Source organism: Anoplopoma fimbria, chromosome 18 (genome assembly GCF_027596085.1).
Source record: "Anoplopoma fimbria isolate UVic2021 breed Golden Eagle Sablefish chromosome 18, Afim_UVic_2022, whole genome shotgun sequence".
In the NCBI taxonomy this organism is placed as follows: Eukaryota; Metazoa; Chordata; class Actinopteri; order Perciformes; family Anoplopomatidae; genus Anoplopoma; species Anoplopoma fimbria.
In genome coordinates this window covers 3,864,742-3,887,154 of record NC_072466.1, presented here as the reverse complement: position 1 = coordinate 3,887,154, position 22,413 = coordinate 3,864,742, and the positions used below count along the sequence as shown (strand labels likewise).

Here is a 22,413-nt window from a genome sequence, read left to right as displayed (position 1 = left end):
ACACATGCACACAAACAGAAAATAAAATACAAATTGCTCCGTTTCACATTAGTCTTTAATTGCATCAACATGGCAAAGAGTTAATTTGTAAATCATTTTAATTATCAGTATTTTAAATGCAAGTTAATAATCAACTGAGATTAACCTGATCTATCATTTTGTTCTTTTCAAACAATTTCAAATTATTATTTTTAATATATTCTGGATATATTTCATTTAATTAAGTCAGGGGGAAAATTCAATTATCAGAAAATTAACAATTTCCATAAAAGTGCTTTCAATTTCGGAAATTAAATTTAGTAAAAAGTGTCACATATCACAATGATGTCTGTCATTTTTTTTGGGGGGGAGCACATGTATTTGTCAATGCATCTAAAAGCACACGTTGGGCTGAAAAAAGATTCTGCAAAAATATTAGAAGAATTTTATTTGCAGATTTGGATTCTACTTAACTTCCCATAATTATACAAATTGAAATAAAGCTTTTTGGCAAGAGGCACCTCATTATTATTTTTTTTTTCTTCATAATTTCAAATAGCAACTACCAACAAGAAGTGCAAATCATACATGACCTAAAAAGCATCCAGCTACTGCCCCTTCGTTCTGTCTCATCTCGATCCTTTAGTGCAAATCAGGGGAACAGTTCTTTGCAAGTCATGCCGAAAAAGTCTTCTCCACCGAGCAAACATCAAAACCCTTTTAAAATCCCAATGATGAAATACTGACCAATAGCAATTGCACTTTACATTTCACACCAACAAATGGCAATGGCTATGAAATATGAACAAGAGGCTCAAACACGGTCATCTATACAGAAAAAATGTCCTCCAAACACAAAATCTACAAAAACAAAAATAAAAAAAACAGACTTGACACACAAACTATTGCACACCTTTAGAGAAATGTTCTCCACTACGTTAAAAGGCAAATGGCGACTGACTACTACAGAGCAAAGTCGTGATGGGATTGGCTAATGGGGTTACCTATATGAGCAGTAGCCTGGCACACGGAGTGAGTCTTTAGTGGAACATCTGCTTCCATGTAACATTTAAAAGAATAACACCGCCCATGTCGACCTCCTGAAATTCATTTTGAATACTTTTCTGATTAATCACAGCATTTGTATTTCAAAGTAACTTATGATTCAGTGCTCGGACCACAAGTGGAACAATTGGCGGCAAAAAAAAAGAGAAGGCCTCGTTCCGTCTCTATACTTTATGACATTCAAATCTATTTTGCATAGATTTGAAAAAGCAGAATAAACCAAATCCACAGCGGTTAATACTGCTGTGGATTTGGGAAGTGAAGGTGTCAGGATGCTTAAAAAAACCAGTGTTTGGATTGTTGAATAGCATCTGTTAGGCACTTTGTAACATCTGGTTTTGAAAAGTGCTAATTAGATAAATATATTTTTATCTGGATCCCTCCCTCTGTGTCTTGACAATAAAGGTCAAAAGTATGCAGAAGAACTCAGCCTCTATCTTTCAGGATTCACCTTCAGACGAACTAGTTTGTTTCGAGCATCCTGACACCTTAACGTTCTTCGAGTGTCCTTTTTTTTTTTTTTTTTTTTTTTTGGGCCAACAAGAGTTCCTACTTTCTAGAATCACAGGCGAAAAAAGTTTTTACTGATCAAGTGACAATGAAAAATGACGAGATGATATTAGGTAAAATTCACAATCAAAGCAAAGCCACTATAAAGCCCATGTAAAGGTTTATTAATCTTGATTAAGCCTGCGACAGAAGCAACAACCCCGGACACTTCCCTCACACTCAAGCAAGCCAGATGCACATGATTTAAATCGGATTCCCTTTATCTCCAACTGATAAAAAGAGCAGCATAATAGCATTTAGCCGTGTAAGGGAGGCGTTGGGAGGGATGCTTCTGGGCAGAGCGGACTACCTTGGGGAGCGATAACTCCTCTTCTTTTATTTTTTTACGCCTTCCATCATTTCCCTTTTTCCAGCTACAGGTGCAAGTCCTCTTGCAGTAACGGCTGCGACATCTCCCTGCTCCGGTGTTTTAGCGAGGGCAGCTGTTTGAGCGTCACCTGTTTGATGTAGACCACCAGGAAGCCCAGCACCATCACCACGCCGAGGAAGGAGCCCACCACGGGGGCGTAGGAGTAGCCGTGGACCCTGGGAGGGGCGCTGGGCGTGGACGGAGGTGGCTCCTGGGACAGCAGGTCCTGTACGTTGAGGAGGGAGCCGTTGTTGGGTAGAGGGTGGATGGACAGGATGTGGCACATGAGAGGGTAAAGGTCGACGGAGCGCATGGAGGGCTTGACGTAATTCTGCTGAAAGGCCGGCCCATGGGCCACAAACACCGGCTGCATGCTGCGGAGGGTGTTGTCGTATCCGTGGTTCCCAACTGGAGAGAGAAGACAAGACACACATTTGCATTAATGCTTTGATGTTAATTACTCTTGCATTGATAATCCAGAGATCTCCAGAGAGAGATTTATGGAATCTGGCTCTGCTGCTCTCTCATGATTTGCTGCCGTCACTCTTTGTCCCAGCTGACTGATTACTGCCAAGTCAATCACAGCAACACACGAGCAAAACCTGAAAATTAAATCAGAAACACCCAGGCACATAGAGCTTTGATGAAAGCGTACTCTGGCTAACTGCTGCTCCTAAAATGAATCAGTGCCATTACATTGTGCTGTGAGTGAAATCAATATGATTTATTAATGCTGCATAAGTTGGTTGAACTACGTAATTGAGTACTTAAAAGGACAGTTTGCCCCAAAATCAAAAAAATATATTTTTTTTTCCTCTTACGGATTTATCAATCTAGATTGTTTTGGAGTACATTACCTAGTTTTGGAGATATCGGCCTCAGAGACGTTTGCCTTCTCTCTAATATAACGGGACTATGTGGCACTCGGCTTGTGGTGCTCAAAGCGCCCACATTTAAAAAAAAAAAAAAAAAAAAAAAAAAAAAAAAAAGCTAAAACAGTTTCATATAGGGACTATTTTCCTTCGACTAGAGTTCCAACATGAAACTCAGGACCTGTGGATTATCTTGAGTAAGCGGGTCATGATTTCTGGAAAGACATTGCTGTTGACTTTCCGAAAAGAAGACATCGCTACGGCTGATCTATCCAAAGATAGGCAACTCACACAAAAACTAAAACAATCTAGTTTGATAAATAGCACTAAAGGTAAGAGGAGAAATATATGTATGTTTTGATATTTGGTATGAAATGTTTCTTGAAAGGAGTTATTTTCTCAGTTTTTATGTTTAGTTTGTATTGTGCACACACATGAGAATACACAGTCCTGCCAATGGCTCCACACTATTCCACTAATCAGGGAAGCATGTTAACATGGGTGTAAACAATGCAGGATTTAAAATATTTTTTGAAAATTGCAAAAAAAATTATGAAGGGAGGAAATGCATTTAAAAACTTAATTAGACCTCAAAGATGCTGCATAATGAAAACATAATATAAATACACCCGACGTGAAATGTCATCAACTCAGAAAACACAAGCTTGAAATGATCTGTTTTATACCGTCTTCTGTTAAAGTAAACAGGGTAAGAAAGTAATTATTCATAATGGTGCAACCAGGAAGTGCAGGTCCAGTAAAAAACACAGCGATGACAATCATTAATAAGTGAGCATTGCAGCGATTCATGCACACTGGGGTCTGTACACTAATATACTTGAGTGCCTTCACTGTAAAGCTCTGAGAAGCAGACACTAACTGCTGTAGTTTCATCGTCCGGGCCTATTGATCTCTCATGAATCAAATTGACTATACAGTTGAAACAACTTATGATACGTGTCTCACTACACGTATCTAGCAGATCAGTGCGGACTGAGAGTCAGCAGGTTTTTCCTTCCAGACACGGACGCCACCGGCTGATTTTACTGATTAACAAGCCTTCAACTGAGAAAACAGGAAAATGAGCTGGTTGGCTGAAATGAAAAGCTCAGATACACAGTTTTAAGATCTCTAATATGAAGAGATTTCTTTTTTTTTGGGGTTTTTTTTTTTTAAATAATTGCACTTTGAGGAGGCGTCAGACAAACTTCCAAACCCACACACAGAATCTGACTTTCTTTGTTAGCTGGTACATGAGCTCCTGTGAAGCTATTAATAGAGCACACTGAAGCTGCAAAGAATCCTGTTCAACATGCACAGCTACAAACCAGCACACTGTCCCCACACAGCTTTCTATATTTATGAGCTTTGAACACGTACGCATGAAGGGCCCGGTCCTGTTCTGCATGATGGTCCAGCCCTCCTTGGACTCGATGAGGATGGGCATGATCCTGACGTTGTGCTGATAATGGAAGCGCTCGGGAATGTTTTCCTTCTTGTACACCATCATGTTCGGGTTGGCATCCATCAGCAGGCTGTACACCTCTTCAAGCTTTCCTGCAAGACGGATGAGAATAAATTCATACAACGCGTTAATGAGTGAGTTTAAGAGTGTCTGGTAAGTGGACGAAGGCTAGCAGTTTCCCCCTGTTTTCAGTCTTTATGCTATGCTACGCTAATTCTCTCGTAGTAGTAGCTTCATATTTATCAGACAGATCTTCTCGCCGAACAAAAATGAATTTCTTGCACTGAATGTGACAGATGTTTCAAAGTGCTACCTTCTTTGGGCAGGATTCCCACCACGGGACTCTTGTCCACCCAGGTGTACAGCTCTCGGTTCACATACTGGTCCAGCTCTATGATCTTGTCGCGTGAGAGCTGCACCATGCCGTGGTCACTGGTCACTATCAGGTTCACCATCTCGTACAGACCCGCCTTCTTCAGCTCGTTGATAAGGAAGCCGAGCTTCTCGTCGATCCCGGCGATGACCTTGTCCATCTCCGAGCTCTCAGGCCCGTATTTGTGGCCGCTCTCGTCCGGCTCCTCCCAGTACAGAACCCCGAAATCCACCGCTTCCTCTTTGGGTGCGGAGAACCACTCGATGATGCTCTCCACTCTGGTTTCGAAGGAGACCGAGGCGTTGTAGGGGAGGAACCGGTTGGGGAAGACGCCGTGGATCTTCACGTCGGACCCCGGCCACATCGCCGCCCCGCTCCGCCCTCCGGCTTTCTGGACGGTGATCCACAGAGGCACCGCCGCCTCCCACCACCGGGACTCATAAATACTGTCCGTCTCCATGGAGAAGGACCGGTTCATGACGGGGTCGTACATCTCGTTGGCCACGATGCCGTGCGTCTCGGCGTACAGCCCCGTCACCATGCTGTAGTGGTCGGGGAAAGTCTTGGTGATGTAAGCGTTCTCCACGTGCTCCACCATGACGCCGTTTTCGATGAGGTTGAGGAAGTTGGGCGTCGGGACTCGGTCGATGTAGTCCCAGCGGAAGCCGTCGAAGGACAAGAGCAGCAGCTTGGGCCGGTCCCTCCCACGCCCATGTTGGTTTAAGCGATGAGGGGAGACCAGAGGCATCATCAGGGCCCACAGGAGAACCAGAGGACCGCAGCCTCCTCGCAGCAGACAGCCCAGCATTGTGTGGTGTGTGACGAGACAACCTACAAGAAAAGGAAGAAGTCAGTGGGGCTGAGCCATTAACCCCTTTTTGTCTGGGGAAAAAAAAGTAAATGGACCCAATCTCCGGTTCTGCCGAGTGAAGCCAATGCGGAAGTGTTTTAAAACTTGCATTCTCTCTACTGACTAGCAGGAGGACGACTCCTCTGGTTGCAAAAAGGGAAGTCAGATTCTATGAAAGTCTGTGAGAAAATGACTCTACTTCTCTCTTGATTTATTCCCTCAGTAAACATTGTAAACATGAGTTTATGGTTTCAAGTCTTCAATACAGCATGATGTTCATTTAGTAAATGATGCTCCATTTCGAGTCAATAGACCATAAAGCAGGGTATGCTTTAGGGCGGGCTTACTGTGATTGACAGGAAGCTGCTGCTGCTGTTACCAAATATGTTAACCTCTGTTCATTGGTTGCAAAATAAACAACATGGCCGAACTGTAATCCAAGACGGCTACCGCAAAATCTTGGAAGCTTCAACACGTCAGAGCACACACCGATGGAGATGTCACAATGACTATGTCCATTTCTTGTAAACAGTCTATGGGACAAACCTGCTCACATACTATAATATCATGTTTTGAGGCTGTTTTGTTTGGCCTTTGCTTTGCTCCATTGATACTGTAGAAAATCTTCAAATGTCTCTTTTTTTTTCACTTTCATGTAGGACGAAGAAAATACACCCTGTCATCCTCATCTGTTGACCGAATACTTGATGATTCATTCAGCAGTACTTTGTTTGTTTGGTTCTTCGTGGTGACCGTTTGGGGAACGCTTCTGCCTCCTAACACCCGTGACCCACCTCACTTCCGCATTTAAAGACCACAGCGATAAAATCACATGTTTCGACAATCACAAGTTTGGTGTAACATTCAGGGGCCGACCGACTTCACTCTAGTGTCCACATACTTCCTTGTTAACATACACTTGCTGTGCAATACAGAGATATCTTGGCAATATTGATTTAAAAAAAATATTAAGCCATTTTTAACCAAACGCCTTTGAATCAAGTGATATTTTTTTGGTTCAATTTATCAAATAATCGAATAGTTGCACAATAGAAATGTCACCGCCAATAACTGCTGAACAATCACTATTCTAGTTTATGAACATTGCCAAGAAATTGGCTGGTTCGATCTCCTCCAATATTATGTTTTGTTATATTGCACATTGAATATCTTTGGTATTTTGAGCACTTTCAGGATGTCACACTTGGGACAACATATTCAAGATTTAATCATGCATCAGTGTCTCATAAGACTAACACATTAGTGATGAATGCAAATGATCAGTTTCAGCCATAAGAGTGTTCAAAAAAACAAAAACACATTCAGAGTGACACAGCTTTATATCTCCACCATGACATCACCATGCAATAACCAGTGTATGGTGCTGTTATGGTCATCATAATAACAATAATAATAATAATAACACAGGAGATCAGTGACGTCATTGGATTGCAAACGCAACATTTAATAGCAACTTGCCCACAGATGTCTTCTGAAGGAGGAAACGACGCGCTCCGTGTGCGTTTTTCTTCTTTCTTTTTGCGTTTAGATGAAGAAACGCACCGGAGAGCAGCTCAGTGAGCTCACCGTGTCACCGGATCCCGCACAGGCCCGCCTCACGCTGCAGGCTGCGCACAGAGGCGGTAAACAGCCGGGTAAACAGCCGGAAAGAGGAAGAAGAAGAAGCCCCGCCTGTTAACCTGCCTGCTTTCTGGTTATTATGTGTGACGCATTTATTTGCAGATATGTTAAACCTGAACACCGGATCATCTGAAGACAACCAGGCAGACCTGCGTCTCCTGCAAGTGAGTGCATGCTGCTCTGCTGCACACACACACACACACACACACACACACACACACACACACACACACACACACACACACACACACACACACACACTGGTACTGATGACGTAATGTAGGGTATTATAGATTAGACCCCTTGGTGTCAGTCTTTATGAAAAATAATATAAATGCATTGAAATATGCGTCATAAATAAAAAAAATAATAATAATAAAATAATAATTCTATAAATAGTGTCCTTTAAAGATGTTGTTGTTGTTTCCCGGTAATGCAACAAGCCAACTCCTCCCCCTTTTTTTTTTTTAAAACAATCATGACAAACAGCCTCCACGAGGTGTCAGTCAAGTCCTGTCTAAAAAGTTATTTCACATTCTGGTAAAAAAAATAAAAATAAAGATGGCATCTCAATTATGACGCTGCATGCAGAGAGAGAGAGAGAGAGAGAGAGAGAGAGAGAGAGAGAGAGAGAGAGACTATTTCTGACCTACTGAGAAGCTCCTCTCTGTCTGTACAGAGATGATGGGTGCTCCAATTCAAGATTTAAATATGCTCTTTATTTGCTGTTTATTGCTATTTAACACTATGATTATGATCAAGGTGATTGTGATAAAAAAGCTCAGTAACTGGCTAATAAACAGACCCTGAGATAAGTCTGTTTTGTCAGTTTTCTGTTCCCAAGGTCAAGAATGAAACTCAAAAATGTTTTGAGTGGGAAATAGATTTCTACAGGAGCAATGCTCTGTTATGACATTAGGATTTAGGTTTATTTCTAAAGCATAATATATCAGAGATGCAGAGAGATGAATAATTAAAGACAGAAATCTGGATAAATGAGTGAAGACGCATAACAAATGCAGATGTAAGGTGTCACTGAATGGCTTAAAGAGCATCAACGTGGTCATATGTTCTGTCGCCTTCACTGTCAAACTCAACTCATGTATCTGACCCCGGGGAGCAAGAAAACAAGCTTAAATGCTCACATGAATCCTCTGGAGTTGTTTAAGGGCCGGAGGTCACGTTCTCTAGTTTGAGTTATAACAATGTCTTTGCAAACCCTCCATTCCATTTAGTCCCTACATAGAACTTGGGCAATCAGAAGGGCATTGCAACAGTTTAAGTAAGGTTGCTAAATTAATTCAAGGAAACCTTCAACAATCAAATAATTGATTTAAATCAAAACTGACACTTCAGGCCCCAAAACAAGAACCAGACTCGTTGTTTTTTCTGTACGAAATTTTCTGCCGGCAATAATTTGACTTTTGTTATGAGTAAAATGTATAAACTTATAACAATAACAATAAATATAACAATCATGCTTTTTTTGTTTATTAGCAAGACAAATGTGGGAGAATCTTTGTATATAACCATTTTGTTTTTAGCAATTTAAGGTCACTGAAATATATATATTAAAAAAATGGAAAAGCCCCCCTCCCATGCACTTCATGTTTATACTCTCAAAGGCGTTTGGTTATGGCTTAAAGGAACAGTGTGTAGCATTAAGAGGGACCCACCGGACATACAGTACCAGTCAAAAGTTATGACACACCTTCTCATTCAACTACTTTGAAGAATCTAAAATATAAAACATATTCTGGTTTGTTGAGCATTTGTTTGTTTACCACATAATTCCATATGTGTTCCTTCATAGTTTGGATGTCTTCAATATTAATCTACAATGTAGAAAAAAATAAAAATAAAAATAAAGAAAAAACATTGAATGAGAAGGTGTGTCCAAACTTTTGACTGGTAGTGTAAATGAAACTAAATATATTAAGGCTGATTTAAATCTTTAAATAAATCATTATGTTAAGCCGAATAAAAATAAAGTTATTTACACTATTAGAGGGTAAATTGACAAGATTTTTTTCTACATACAGTACCAGTCAAAAGTTATGACACACCTTCTCATTCAACTACTTTGAAGAATGTAAAATATAAAACATATTCTGGTTTGTTGAGCATTTGTTTGTTTACCACATAATTCCATATGTGTTCCTTCATAGTTTGGATGTCTTTAATATTAATCTACAATGTAGAAAAAAATAAAAATAAAGAAAAACCATTGAATGAGAAGGTGTGTCCAAACTTTTGACTGGTACTGTATTACTTAGAATGTTTTCTTTAGTGAATACCTGAAAAAACAAGAACCGACAAACCAAACACTGGCTCTATGGAAGGCCTTTAATCATAGTTCTCCAACATGTATGGCAGCGGAAAAGTTTCAGTTGGTTGCAATCAGTATCCTCACCGCAAATCCTACACACTGCCCCTTTAACTAGGATGTAGTCTGCTCTGTTTTTTCAAGCAAAGTAACTTCATCATGGGACTTCTAACTTTATCATCACAAGCATTATTCTCTGGATTAAAATATTAAAACAAGCATTGGATTTATTGCCATGAAACTTTGCACAGACGGTCATGGTCCCCAGTGGATGAATCCCTACTTTGTTTATCTCCTGTCTTTTCCTGTAGTGCCGGGAACAGGTTGAAATTTGCAATTCATGTAGGTTTTTGCCAAATCCCCGTCCCTTAAGAAGACTGGCGGCAGGTGCTCAGTCTATCAACTCCAACGGGGACGGGGACTCAGATTAGGACCGATTCTTTCGCTCCGTAGTAACCAAACTAAATATTTCACCCATTTTTCAAAAGCCACACAAACAGAAGAAAATTCACTTTGACTTTCGAGACCTTTTTCTCTGTCTCACACACTCTTGCTAGATGTGGTTGCTATGGTTTGCCAACTCCCTAGCTAACTCATTTTTACGCTGTGACCCGATGCCCAGTTAGAAGACAGGAAGTGTGGTGTACGTCATCTCTTTTATAGAGCCTCTTTTAATTTAACGCACTTTGGTAATCACTTAACTTTTGCTCGAGCACCATCATCGGGGCAACATTTTGGTTTATGATCAAATACGTGCAAAACGTATGACATTTTAATCAGTTTCGGCTGCACACGTGTTTAGTGTTAATCAGCCAATGTTAGCATGCTAACAAGCTAAACTAAGATGGTGAACATGGTAAACATTATACATGTTAAACATCAGGATGTGGCGTTCTTAGCATTTAGCATAAAGCATTGCTGTACAACCTCACAGAGCTGCTGGCACGGCTGAGTACAGTCCATCGGTGGCTACATGTTATATCGGAGCACGTGTTTTCAAAAGTGTTTACATTCATTGATTCATATTTTCTTTTTCTTTTTTTTTTTTTTAAATGTGAAATCCTTATGTATGAAAATCAACCCACCAACATTTCTAAGCTTTCATTGATCTGTTGTGCATCTGTTGGGTCATAATAAACATTTGAACACTCTATGTCAAGGCCCAAAATGCTAAAGATTTTTTTTTTTTCCCAAACTAAATATTTAAAATGGATATTATGTTACAATAGAAAAAGAAAGCATCGGAAAAAGACAACTGATGCCTATAATAAGTGTCAAAAGGTTACAAGAGAAAATGTACAAACAGAAAATGGTGAGCTGTGCCAAATAATATATTGTTTTTTAAAACGTCATTTCGGGGATGATTTCTTTTCAGTGTGGATTCCTTTTGTGTCTTTCTTTTATGTACGTATGTGTTGCATATGTTCCTCATTGTGTTTCCCCGTCCATTTAGCTGACGGTGTGGGTCTATGTGGGAACAGTGGAGCGGCCATCGGCCTACCTGCTCCTGTGTGTTCTGGGTCGACTTCTAACATGAAGGGTTTTGTTTGTTTGGGCACGAAAGCTCTGTCTATTGTGAGATTTGTAGCTGTGTGTGTGTGTGTGTGTGTGTGTGTGTGTGTGTGTGTGTGTGTGTGTGTGTGTGTGTGTGTGTGTGTGTGTGTGTGTGTGTATTGTGATGCTACACAAGAATGTCGAGGTTGCTATTGTTCATTTCTTTGTAGAATGTTTTTTGGCCTTCTATGTTTAAAATGGTGTGCTAAAGATATGCATAGCAGAAGTCATTGTTTTATAGAAGAGGTTCCTATTTCTAAACTACTGGATGAACAGAATATTATTATAAATGTATTAAATAGCAAAGCACATATATCCTGTTGTTGTTGTTAGCAGAGGTTGAGGATGTGTTTTAAGCCTTTATATAAATGGTTCTCTTTGATATCTTAAAAAGTATCGAGAAAATCGGATTTAGTTTACAGTAAAACACCTTCCACAGATAGAAAACAATGACCTGTTAAACATTCAAGTGCTCAGAAAAAAAGTAAATTACCGTAATTGAATTAACAGAAGAAAAAAAATGTTGAACATACTTTGGTTTTGTCTTTATTACATTTTTAGTCCTTCTTGGTTACGTATGGTAGAAAATTGGTCTATTGGTTGGACAAGCAATTTACAATCAAATACATATTTTTCCTCTTACCTGAAGTGCTATGTAGCAATTTAGATTGTTTTGGTGTGAGTCGCCTAGTTTTAGAGATGTAACTGGAGTAGCTGGCACTCGGCCTAGGGTATATAACATGTATAAACTCAACAGCAATGTTCTTTCCACAAGCCATGATCTGGTTATTAAAGATAATCCAAGGACCTTGTTGTGAGCAATTTTATGTAGGAACTACTTTCTTCGGACCAAACTACACCTGTCTGCCGTATCACCACGCTGAAGGAAGCAAGCATCTATAATCAATACTGCTTTCCCCTCAGTAAACATTGTAAACATGAGTTTATGGTCTCAATCTCTAGTTTAAGTCTTCTTCAATACAGCATGATGTTCATTTAGTAAATGATGCTCCATTTAGAGTCAAACAGACCATAAAGCAGGGGATGATTTTAGGTCGGGCTACCTTGATATTGACAGGTCTCTACGATGGCATTATGCAGTCTGGGTTTTTCGTCTTGCAACTTTTACCCTTTCACAGAGTGTTTTCCCTTCATTAACGTTTATTGTAACATTTAAAATGTATCATTCAGCGTTCGGTTGAACTTAGCTCCAACCTCTCGTGTCACTTCTTGTTGCAAAAAATAAATGGCGACGGCCAGAACCAAGGTGGTGACGACCAAAAACACAAACCAATGGGTGACGTCACCGTGACTACGACCACATCTTATATACAGTCTGATTTACACGAGAGTTCAGTTTCAAAAACTCAAACTATTCCTCTATTTTGAAAATATACATCGGTAAAATGCTTATGAATGCAGGTTTAAATAAGCTACATATTCCTTGACACAATTTAAGATTTTTCATGTTTATTTATGTATTATTTATGTGATGGACAATTGTAACGTGTACCAAACCCATTATTTAATCTATGCCACATCCTGTTCTAAGAGCTTTGACGCTTTTATAGTATTCTTTCTGGTTATTCAGTTACCTTTATACTGACTTTGCTGGATATTTCTAGTCCTAGAGTGAAGCAGTGCTGCATATGAAATGTACGTTGGCACAATGTAGCCTTCAACCTGTACGAACACCTGTCTGATATTTTACACTCATTAAAAATAGTGTCCTTATTATGTTGTCTGCAATGGTATCTTTATAGTACCCATGTTTAAATATTGTCTTACTGGTATTATAATGCCCCTACAGGGACCAACGCCTCAGCAGTGATGGTGTATTTGTTTTGCAGAATGTGGTGTATGTTTCTCTAGTGCTTTACAGAAGCGGAATCCCTACAAGACACAATGCCCGCCAGATTTTCTGGAGCTCCTGTGTGGCTGACATTGTGCCATTGTGTCCTTTGTGGTTTATTTACAACATTCTCTCTTTCTCATTCTCTCTCTCTCTCTCTCTCTCATCCTACATTACCCAGATCCACCTAGAGTCGGCCCCTCTTTCAATTGGCCCGTCTCCTACTTTCCCTTTCGGCCCTCACCGTCTATTAAGGATCTGCGCACAAAGAGCACGCAGCCAATCACAGACACCCTCTGATAAACCCCAGCCAATCACAGCCAGCCTGTTATTTACATACAGGCTGGAACGAGCCAATCAGGAGTCGGCACAGGAGAGGATTCGCACTCCTCCGTCCAATGGGTGTTGGAGGTCGGGCTGTGGAGTTTTTGGGGAGTGCATATAATCAACATATTATCGAAGGTGCCTAGATATTGATCCTGTATTCCGAGGTAGTCCAGACCCTCTTCTGGACCTTTGGGGTTTGACAGTTCGTGTGCTTGGTGGAGAATAATTCAAAACAAAATGCCCAAGAGAAAGGTGAGTGCCACCCAAGCTTCACTTCACTCTAGTTTTTTTTTTTTTCTTTCTTTCTTTTTCTCTGCTCTTGCATTTGAGGGAACATTGCTCTGTGGCGACGTCGAGGCAGGAGGCAGGTGAGCTGATGCCAAAGTTTGAAGACGCGTATTTCTTTTCTCCTCCTCCTCCGAGAGATCTCTGAAGTCTTTCCGTCTATATGACACATGTCATTGTGATATATATATATATCTTCTTTATCCAGCTCTGAATGTGCACCAATGGTTCATCTCAATGGCCGTTCCTGTGGTCGTTTTTTAATCTGCCACTTCCCTGTCCACCGTGCGCACTGGACGGATGGATGGATGGATGGATGGATGGATGGATGCGTAAATGTGACATGAGACATTGCGTGGCGGTGATTCGTGATAGAATCATTGTAATAGAACAGTTAAACAAAACAAACAACAACAATGTATCCTCCACCTCCTCCTCCTCCTCCTCCCCCCGTGATGAATGTCACCCAAATGGTCCCGGAGAGAAAAGGGAGTAAAGAAAGAGGGGATCAGGGACAGTCGGGGGTGCATCAGTGTATTGTATCAGCTCACACATGGAAATTGGCTTTTTTTTTTTTCCATCTCTGCCATGTAAAAACATGCCATTGTCTGCGCAGATTGCGCTTTTGAGGACAGAGAATGGGGGGGCCTCCAGGGGCGGAGGTCGCCCACATGCAAATGACTGGATTGCCAACCTGCAGAACTCAACATTTCTATTTTTTTATTTTTTTTTGCATGAGAGGTTAGGCTCACCTGCCTGCAGCCCAAAATATGCATCCTACCTTGTTCATGCTGTGAGGATGTAAATGTGTTCTTATAGTCGATATCCATGTTTATTATACTCCATTATAGTCTGATGGAGCTCAGGTGGTGGCATGTAAACAAGACGAATCCATTCAAATGGTAATCCCCAGAGAGAGCACATATTTGCATCAGATAGCCTCAAATACAATTGAGAAAATGAAGGTTGAATTATTTAAAGCATCAAAGTTGTTTCTAGAAATGACAAGTTTATTCAGAAAAATACTAAATGCATTTTTCAAATTATTTAATTGGAGACATTTACGAGTCTTTATGTTGTGCACAACTGTATTTAAATCCTCAATATATGAATTAAATATTCAGGTTAGTGAATTAGTGGTTAGTTCTTTCTTAATTTGTATGATTTTATTATATGCACGGGACTTTTGTAACTAAGTTGTGTTTTACAAAATAGGTGTACGCATAGGGCTCTGTGATTATTTTCATTAATCGATTAATCTGTTATTTTCTTGATTCATCATCCTTTGGTCCGTAAAATAGCAGAACATTGGGAAACATTTTCCCATAACTGAAGTTGTTCAAATTGCTTTTTTTGTTTGACCAGCTTTCCCAAACCCACATTTTCAATTCGCCATCATAAAAGATTAAGAGCTCCAGCAAATATTCACAGCCAGTCATTTTTTTTTTAGGTGTTTTTGCCAAATTTGCCTTATTTATGGATTATCAGAATAGTTGCAGATTATTTTTCTGTTGACTATAAATCAATCAACTAACCGTTTCAGCTGGTTCCTGTTCATCACATTTGTGTGTTTTCTGTTGAAGAAGATGTCATTCAACAGATGTCAGTTTGTAACCTCTTGACCTTTTCTCATTCACTGCTCAGTGATTTGCATTCTTCCACTACTGACTCCACAGAGAGGACGCACACACATCTGAACAGAGGAAAACCTTTGTGAATCACAAACATCATGATTTAAGAATTCAAAGTTCTTGATGATAAAAACATCCAGAGAACTACATTTAGAATCACAAAATTTAAATTTTAGATGTATGTGTGAAAACGAGTTCTTACGATTCTCCCTTCACAGACATGCCCACTTATATTTAGGCGAAAACAATGCATTTTTTTGCATGCACTATCAATATAAAAATATTATTAGAAAATAGAACTATATTTCTAAACTAGAAGCACTGGAAAGCTGAGACTCTTGTCTTCATGTGTGATGGTGTTAGTCCTCGTAGTAGCCATTTCATTGTAGTAAGACCAGTTTTTGAAACTTGACGTCACTGTCTGAATATCCTGTTGTGACCTCAAGGACAATCAAAGCCTCGTGAAACAATGATACAACCATAAACCATAGACAGAGGACATTCTGAGGATGTATGGACATCCTCTGAATATTGACCATAAAGGGGTTTCTGAGCAGTTACCCCCAACCAATCACAGAAGATTTGAAATTCTTGCAGAAATCTCCAAATATCAAAAGGTGTTGATACCAAATCACAGCATGACTTTATGGCGTTCTTAAAGGTCTTGGTGTCTTAATGTGGTATTTTGGAGGAATTCTGATCATTTTTATTAATTCTCGAATGGTCAAAAGTTTTTGATTGTTTTTTACCAAATCTGCTTAAAAATTATTATTAGCGTAAACATTGCTGCAACAACATTTGGGACAATCAGTGAGCATGGAGCTGGTCATCATATACTTCCTTTAAAATGCTCTAAGCCCTCATAAACTTCATTAATGAATACAGTTTTATTAGGATTTATGACTAGAATAACTTGACATATACTGCTGCTTTCAAGTTCCCAGCTTTTCACATGATGTACACCACTTCTATGTGGCATGTACCGTGCACCTGCACCTGACCCTGGTTCTCTATTAACAGTCTCTCCCTTCCTTGTTGCATTCCCTACAGTCTCCAGAGGGTCCTGAGGGCAAGGAGGCCTCCAAAGTCACAAAGCAAGAGGTAAAAGCTGATCAGTGTGTGTGTGTGTGTTTGTGTTTGCGTGCTGTGTATTTTTTGTACTGAGCGTGTGTGTGTTTGTGTGTGTGTGTGTGAGTGAGAGAATAGACACATAACAGGTTAATGATTAGGACACTTGTAGCAGTCACCAAGCGCTCAAGATCAGCCTGCAAAAGGTACAACTGATATCTGTCTCTCTCTGTCACTGTCTCTCTCTCTCTCTCTCTCTCTGTCTCTCTCTGTCTCTCTCTCGTTGATCGTCCCTTGCTCCGGTAGACCCCCAGAAGGTCACAGAGATTGTCAGCGGTAAGTTTCGTTCTCCCCCCTTCCTGTCCTCACCTCTCTTCTTCCTCACCCCGCCTCAGTGTCAAGGGATAGGAGGTGTCATACTACCAAGGCTCTAGAGCAAAGTCCTCACACAGAGTTTATGGATCCCATTAAGGGAATTGACATATTCCATAAACGTGCTCCCTGAGGATTGGGTCTGGCTTGGTGCGCATGTCTTTTCTCTGTTGTCTCTGTCCGTTCTCAGTCCGGTCTGTTGCAACACCTTGTTGAGGTTTGGAGCTGCACGATTCAATGGAGTTAAGGGAATGTTTGTATCAGTAACAAAAACATTTTTTATTCTAAATTAGAAGTTGAATCAATAGTAATTAAAATGACTCTTGGAAAATGTTCTATTTGCATTCAAAATGCTCAAATTGATCCCCAAAGTCCTAGTAAAACTAATTATTATGGATCGTAACTACGATAATATCATCTACCAACTGAATGATGATATATTATATTTGATCATGCAGCTCCGCCACACAAGTCCATGTTTTTATCTGTGTTGTACTTTGCATGTTAAACACATCCGTGTTGAGTCCTTTCTTGTGTTTGTTCATTTGCATGTGCACTTTGAAGTTTGACATTTTTGGAAAATATGCTCATGTTGCAGCTAGCACCTAGTTAGCTTAGCTTAGCATAGAGATTGGAAACATGGGGGAAACAGCTAGTTCAAGTTTAAACGAAGCAACTACTAGCAACTCTAAAGCTCACAAATAAAACACATGTTATCTCATTTGTTTGATTAGTGCAAAAAGAAAAGTGTAAAACTGACAAAATGCTGTTTAACGTGGGACAATTTCCCGGCCTAAGCAACCCCTGCAGGTCACAGTACTAGCTATATCCAGCTTTCATGCTAAGCTAAGCTAACCATCCCATGTTTAATAAGCAGACATTAGAGTCTAAGAAGATTAAAAAATAAACAAGTGTATTTCCCAAACTATCAAACTTCTCTTTTTACCGTGATGTGACTATCAAAACTGTATTTTTTTTTTGCATGTTTCCTGATCTGATATTTCCTTTTCTTCAAAGGACTTCTTTAATGAAATGTGACTTTTTTTGGCAGTAAACTAGCATGTTGTATAAACGCTACCATCTGCACTGCATGACAAACATGTAGTCTTTTCTAGTGTTTTCCCATATTGCAGTATGGTAGGGAATTTCCCACAAGTAACTGCTAATGTTAAGCCCCCATGTGTCTCGTGTCAGTGATTTCTAAAGAAGAACCGAGATATTTTGAGAAGGAATCACATGATTTCACTTTGTCACAGCAGTGTTACTGTAGCTCGTGGCTGCAGGGTAACGTGGTCCACGCTCAGCGGCCTGAAAGAAACTCTGCAGCAAACTTTCTCACACTGAGTGGCCAGAGTCTGAACTCCCATCTGATATAGTCATTGTGCAGCGATCTGGGGTCAGTTTCCCTTGAGAGGAGAGGCAGATATTTAAAACTACTTAGCAGAGGAATAATGTCGGATCACACTGCTTAGGAAATATGAAACAAGTACTTTGTTATTATGATTTATACCGGGGAGTGGGAGCCCTTGTGGCTAAAGCAACGGCAAATCAAAGAAAAACTTAATAGTAATGTTAATAATGAAATAGATAATAGATGGATAATATTTCTCCAAAAACAACAGACTGTTGCTCAGTCCTAACTGATTTTTGCTTAACTTGCAGAAACCTCCTGCAGCACCCAAGCCTGAGACCAAGCCCAAGAAGGCCATCGTCAAGGTATACACACACACACACACACACACACACACACACACACACACACACACACACACACACACACACACACACACATAAAACACACACATATAAAACAATGGTTTATTCACATCCCCATACATTTGTAATAGTATGAGTATGCCCCTCACTACAGGTTTATGTGTGTAACAGCTCATTGGATTTGGAAAAAACACAAAAACACACAAACACAGAGCTCCCTTAAATGCAACACCTGCAGCATCCAGGTTTCATTGTTTCCCCCCCTCAACAACAAAAAAAAATCAGGATTTAAATATGTTTATTTGGATTATTAAGGTATAATTTATGAAATACTACAATCATCATCATTGAGGTCATGCTGGAAATATTTTCCAAGGATGATGATATGTACCCTCATGTGTTTTTTGTTTTTGTTTTAATTTCCCCCGTGCAGAAGGTGGCAGATGATAAGGGGCTGAAGGCAAAGAAAAGCGGCGCTAAGGGTAAGAGGGATGACGGCCCCGCCCAGAACGGAGAGACCAAGACCAATGAGGTACGAGGAGGGAAAATTGGATATGAAAAAAAAAATCAGTCAGAGACAGACGTGAAAATAACTTTTATTCCCTTATTCTGTCAATTTGTGTAAAAACATGACAACACGCATACACACCAACCGCACCTACACTCCTCCATTGCATAATCTACCTGCTTCCTATCGCTAATACACATCTCCTAACACTCACACATATGCATGCTGACACACACACACACACACACACACACACACACACACACACACAGATCTACGTGTCTCGTCCGTCTGTCCGTGTGTCTTCCATCAGAAGCTCGGCTCCCTCCTTGATGTCAGTGAGAGGGCAGAGTGTGACAGTCAGAGTTAAGGGTATGGTCGAGTGCTTCTAATCCGTCTTCAGAGTGTGTGTGTGTGCTGTTTGGACACTAACTCATTACATATTCAAAGATTTGCGTGTTGATTGAGCAAACATTTACGACAACAGTGTGCTGTGGCGTGTTTGAGAGAGAGAGAGAGAGAGAGAGTGAAGAGGAGGAGGAGTGATGTCGCCGTGTGCAGTGAAGTGGAAGGTGTTGGTGCTCACGAAGCTTTGATGTGAAATGTGATTGGCTGTTTGGAGACAGCTGGCTCCACAGGTGGACAGGTTAGAGCAGGTATGTGTTTCAGTGAGTAGCTTTCCAGAGCAATAAAGTAAAAAAAATAATATCACAATAATACGCATACGTCAATAACGTGAAGTGAGGAAACATTCACTGATAATCATTTAAGCTAGCTGCTTGAAGTCAGACAAAAAAAATCTAATTATGGTGAGTGGTCACATTGTTCCTCTCAGAAAGTTTTGGATTTAATTTGAAGGCATCCATATCCGAAATCCCAATAAGATGGAGGTAAATGTAATTAATTGTTTGCTGCTCACAATATGAAAAAATATGTATCTAACAAATTCAACAGCAGCTCGTCTGTTCAGAAACAAGGTTCTAACTAAAGTTACTTTAGATAATCCACAGATCTCACTGTGAAGGAATGTTATTGGAACTACTTTCTACCACAGACATTACTGTTAAAAACCACATAAAACCGAAACTATCTGCCTCAACAAGTGGACTACAGTCCAATGTTCTAGATTTTAAAGAGTTACATAATCCTGATAACTTGATAACTGCTTCTTGGAACACGGCCCAGTTTATCAAAGTAGAAAAACACTGCAGCTGTTCTGTAAATACTACATCTATACAACTCTTTTCTAAAGGACAATGCAATTTATGAATCATACCTGAAGGAATAAGTCAACGTAACTAGCTTTCTTGCCAAGAGTTAGAGGAGAAGATACCGCTCTCATGTCTATACAAATCCCCCAGAAAGAGCTTCAGGCCTTGAAGCCAATTTGAAATAGCCAAACTGTGGAATTACAACTTCCTGGTTCGTAGTGTGATGCCACTGAGCCCAAAAATATTTTTCCCCATAGACTTATATTCAAAAAGAGACATCTCTAAATCAGGGAGTCATTTTATTTTAGATAAATTAACTTATAGCCGATCCAGAGACATTTTTGTGCTGCTGTTAATGAGAATGAGCCCGAGAAGGAGCGGCAGGGAGGCGGGGTTAAAGGAAACGCTGATGTGCGGAAGATTGACGGAAATGTCCGGGTAATTTTATCACTCGACAGTCCAGGCATTTAGATTTTCGCTAACTGTGCCACTGGTTAGCTTAGCATAAAGATAGCGAGATGGTTAGCTTAGCATAAAGTTGAGAAAACAGCCTTCCAAAATTGCATACATTGTGATTACACTGCAGGTGAATAGGGTAAAAATGTAATGTAATAGATATCACCATTAAACTTCCCCTGTTGATTAATTACATTTAGAAGTAATTTTTTTGTATTGCAAGTTTTCAAAAATGATACGTTTAAATATGCAAACAAGGCATTATGAAATGGTAAGAAATCTACAGATGCAAATAGACAAATTAGTAAAATAAACACTTAAATTTGTGTTTAGGATGTTTTCTTTTCACTAGTCTGAAAGAAACAAATGGAAACAAAATAGGCCTAAAATGCTCAGTGAATAGAAAACCATGTTTTTGCTCTGGTGTCTCCCCTTTAGTGGTGCATGTAGGTAGGATCTTTTTAAACCACAGACCTGTTCAAAGTCTTTATGCTGAGCTATGTTAACCACTTCCTGGCTCTATTTCCCAAAAAGTAAAAGGAGATCACCTTTCCAAAAAAAAAACAAGCCAAGCAAAAGTTGTCGGACGCCTTTGAAGCTAATTTATTCCAGTTTATTTTCACAACCTACCTGTTGCAAGAATGATAGGAAACACCTGCATCGTTGTGTGACTCGTCTCTCTCTTCTCTCCTTCCAGGTAACTGAGGCGGCGGAGGAGGCGGCCGAGGAGAAGGCGTAAAAACACACCGGGCCGCGTCCACCGCCTCGTCCCTCCCTCTGACACCGTGGCAGCGAAGCATCTTTTTTTACTGACGATTTTTGTACCATGCCGAATTTTTTTTAGACTTGTGATAGTAGAGACGGACAACCAGCAGCCACAATCCCATATGTTCACGCTCCTCCCCTCGCCCACAGTATGTGTGTTGCTCCACTCTCCTCCATCATCCCGTTCTGTATCGCTATACGCGCCCTCTCAAAAACGTGTTTTTATCGAGGTGGCTGCAGATGTTCTTCATCTCGCCTGAAGGGGGCCGTAAAACACGACTGTTATGATCTCTAAACCAGCTCGGCCTACTTTTGTAGTCTCTACGAAGGATCATTAATATCATTGGCACCCCCCCGGTGGTTATATGGTGAGGATTTGTAGATATGTGTGCACAGTTTGGATGCAGAGCTACCACAAACCAGGTTCATAGTCGCCATGGAGAACATCTGCAGCTTTTTTTTTTTTTAGAATCCCCACCACTGTGTTTCACATAGCTCCTTTTGTATGTGTGAGTCCTGGAGTGAATGTGTTTGTGGGTCTTTGTGTTTGATTTTATTTACCCCCCACCCCCCACCCTTTTCTTTTTCTTTTTCCTCCCCTCCTGACCGCCTTGTCCTGCAGCAGAGTGACATAGCAATAATGAGTGGTGCTTCTGTTCTAGACGCCTCTATTGGCTTTGGACCCTCTGGGCTTCTCTTGAGTTTCATCCTGTTGGGAGAATATTTTGAAATAAAAGAAAAAGTTGATGTCACATGGCGGCTTTTTGGTGTTTTTTTTTCACGTGTCTCCTCTCTTATTGGTGTACAAAACTAGTGTGTGCAGAATTTTATTTAACTGTGCGTTGACGTTTAGTTTTCATTTGGACAGCGATGCCACCTGTTTGCAACTATTTGTCACCTATGCTGTTTTTTTTTTAGCACACTCAGGTATCAGACACGTGTAGAACGTGTTCAGCTTGTGTTTGAGAGCTCCTGAGTTCATGTTTAGAATTACTTTTCCAACACAAAGCCGGCGCTGTGTGTCGTGTCTATCTTTGTGTGAGGTCGCCAGGGGCACGTGGCTCTGTTAAATACAACTGCTGTGTCAGGAAGTGAAAGGTCAGCATTTGCCGAGAGAGTGGTGGAACTGACGAAACCGTAACGCTCCCTTCATTTAGGGACGAACTGTCACTCACTCT

At 40.3% G+C, this 22,413-nt stretch overlaps 2 protein-coding genes across 5 annotated transcripts; one reads left to right on the top strand and one right to left on the bottom strand.

Annotated features, from left to right (window-relative positions):
* Positions 1-43: 43 nt before the first annotated feature.
* Positions 44-7,198, bottom strand: enpp5 (ectonucleotide pyrophosphatase/phosphodiesterase 5). 2 transcript variants are annotated; one of them, XM_054618296.1, is made up of 4 exons: positions 7,111-7,198; positions 4,614-5,504; positions 4,216-4,392; positions 44-2,371 (listed from the first exon to the last, which is right to left on the bottom strand). In XM_054618296.1, the coding sequence occupies exons 2-4, from the start codon at positions 5,479-5,481 to the stop codon at positions 1,968-1,970; spliced, it is 1,449 nt and encodes a 482-aa protein (XP_054474271.1). In that variant the 5' UTR covers positions 5,482-5,504; positions 7,111-7,198; the 3' UTR covers positions 44-1,967. The 2 variants fall into 2 exon arrangements, with proteins under 2 accessions (XP_054474271.1, XP_054474270.1); XM_054618295.1 differs by lacking the exon at positions 7,111-7,198 and adding an exon at positions 7,003-7,086.
* Positions 7,199-7,242: 44 nt separating this feature from the next.
* On the top strand, positions 7,243-21,981 carry hmgn3 (high mobility group nucleosomal binding domain 3). Of its 3 annotated transcripts, XM_054618297.1 has the most exons (8): positions 7,243-7,328; positions 13,078-13,475; positions 16,190-16,240; positions 16,514-16,543; positions 18,242-18,295; positions 18,729-18,827; positions 19,076-19,175; positions 21,168-21,981. In XM_054618297.1, exons 2-8 carry the CDS (start codon positions 13,461-13,463, stop codon positions 21,173-21,175), a joined length of 357 nt encoding a protein of 118 aa, XP_054474272.1. In that variant the 5' UTR covers positions 7,243-7,328; positions 13,078-13,460; the 3' UTR covers positions 21,176-21,981. The 3 variants fall into 3 exon arrangements, with proteins under 3 accessions (XP_054474272.1, XP_054474273.1, XP_054474275.1); XM_054618298.1 differs by lacking the exon at positions 16,514-16,543; XM_054618300.1 differs by lacking the exon at positions 19,076-19,175.
* Positions 21,982-22,413: the final 432 nt, after the last annotated feature.

What these genes read in the sequence shown, in the direction of transcription:
- enpp5 (XM_054618296.1), bottom strand. Translation starts at nt 5,481, where the DNA reads ATGCTGGGCTGTCTGCTGCGAGGAGGCTGCGGTCCTCTGGTTCTCCTG. An exon ending in GGGAATCCTGCCCAAAGAAG is followed by an intron (nt 4,393 to 4,613) that starts GTAGCACTTTGA and finishes TCCGTCTTGCAG; the next exon opens with GAAAGCTTGAAGAGGTGTAC. An exon ending in CAGGACCGGGCCCTTCATGC is followed by an intron (nt 2,372 to 4,215) that starts GTACGTGTTCAA and finishes TTCTCTCTCCAG; the next exon opens with TTGGGAACCACGGATACGAC.
- hmgn3 (XM_054618297.1), top strand. An exon ending in CCAAAGTCACAAAGCAAGAG is followed by an intron (nt 16,241 to 16,513) that starts GTAAAAGCTGAT and finishes TTGCTCCGGTAG; the next exon opens with ACCCCCAGAAGGTCACAGAG. An exon ending in CCAAGAAGGCCATCGTCAAG is followed by an intron (nt 18,296 to 18,728) that starts GTATACACACAC and finishes TCCCCCGTGCAG; the next exon opens with AAGGTGGCAGATGATAAGGG.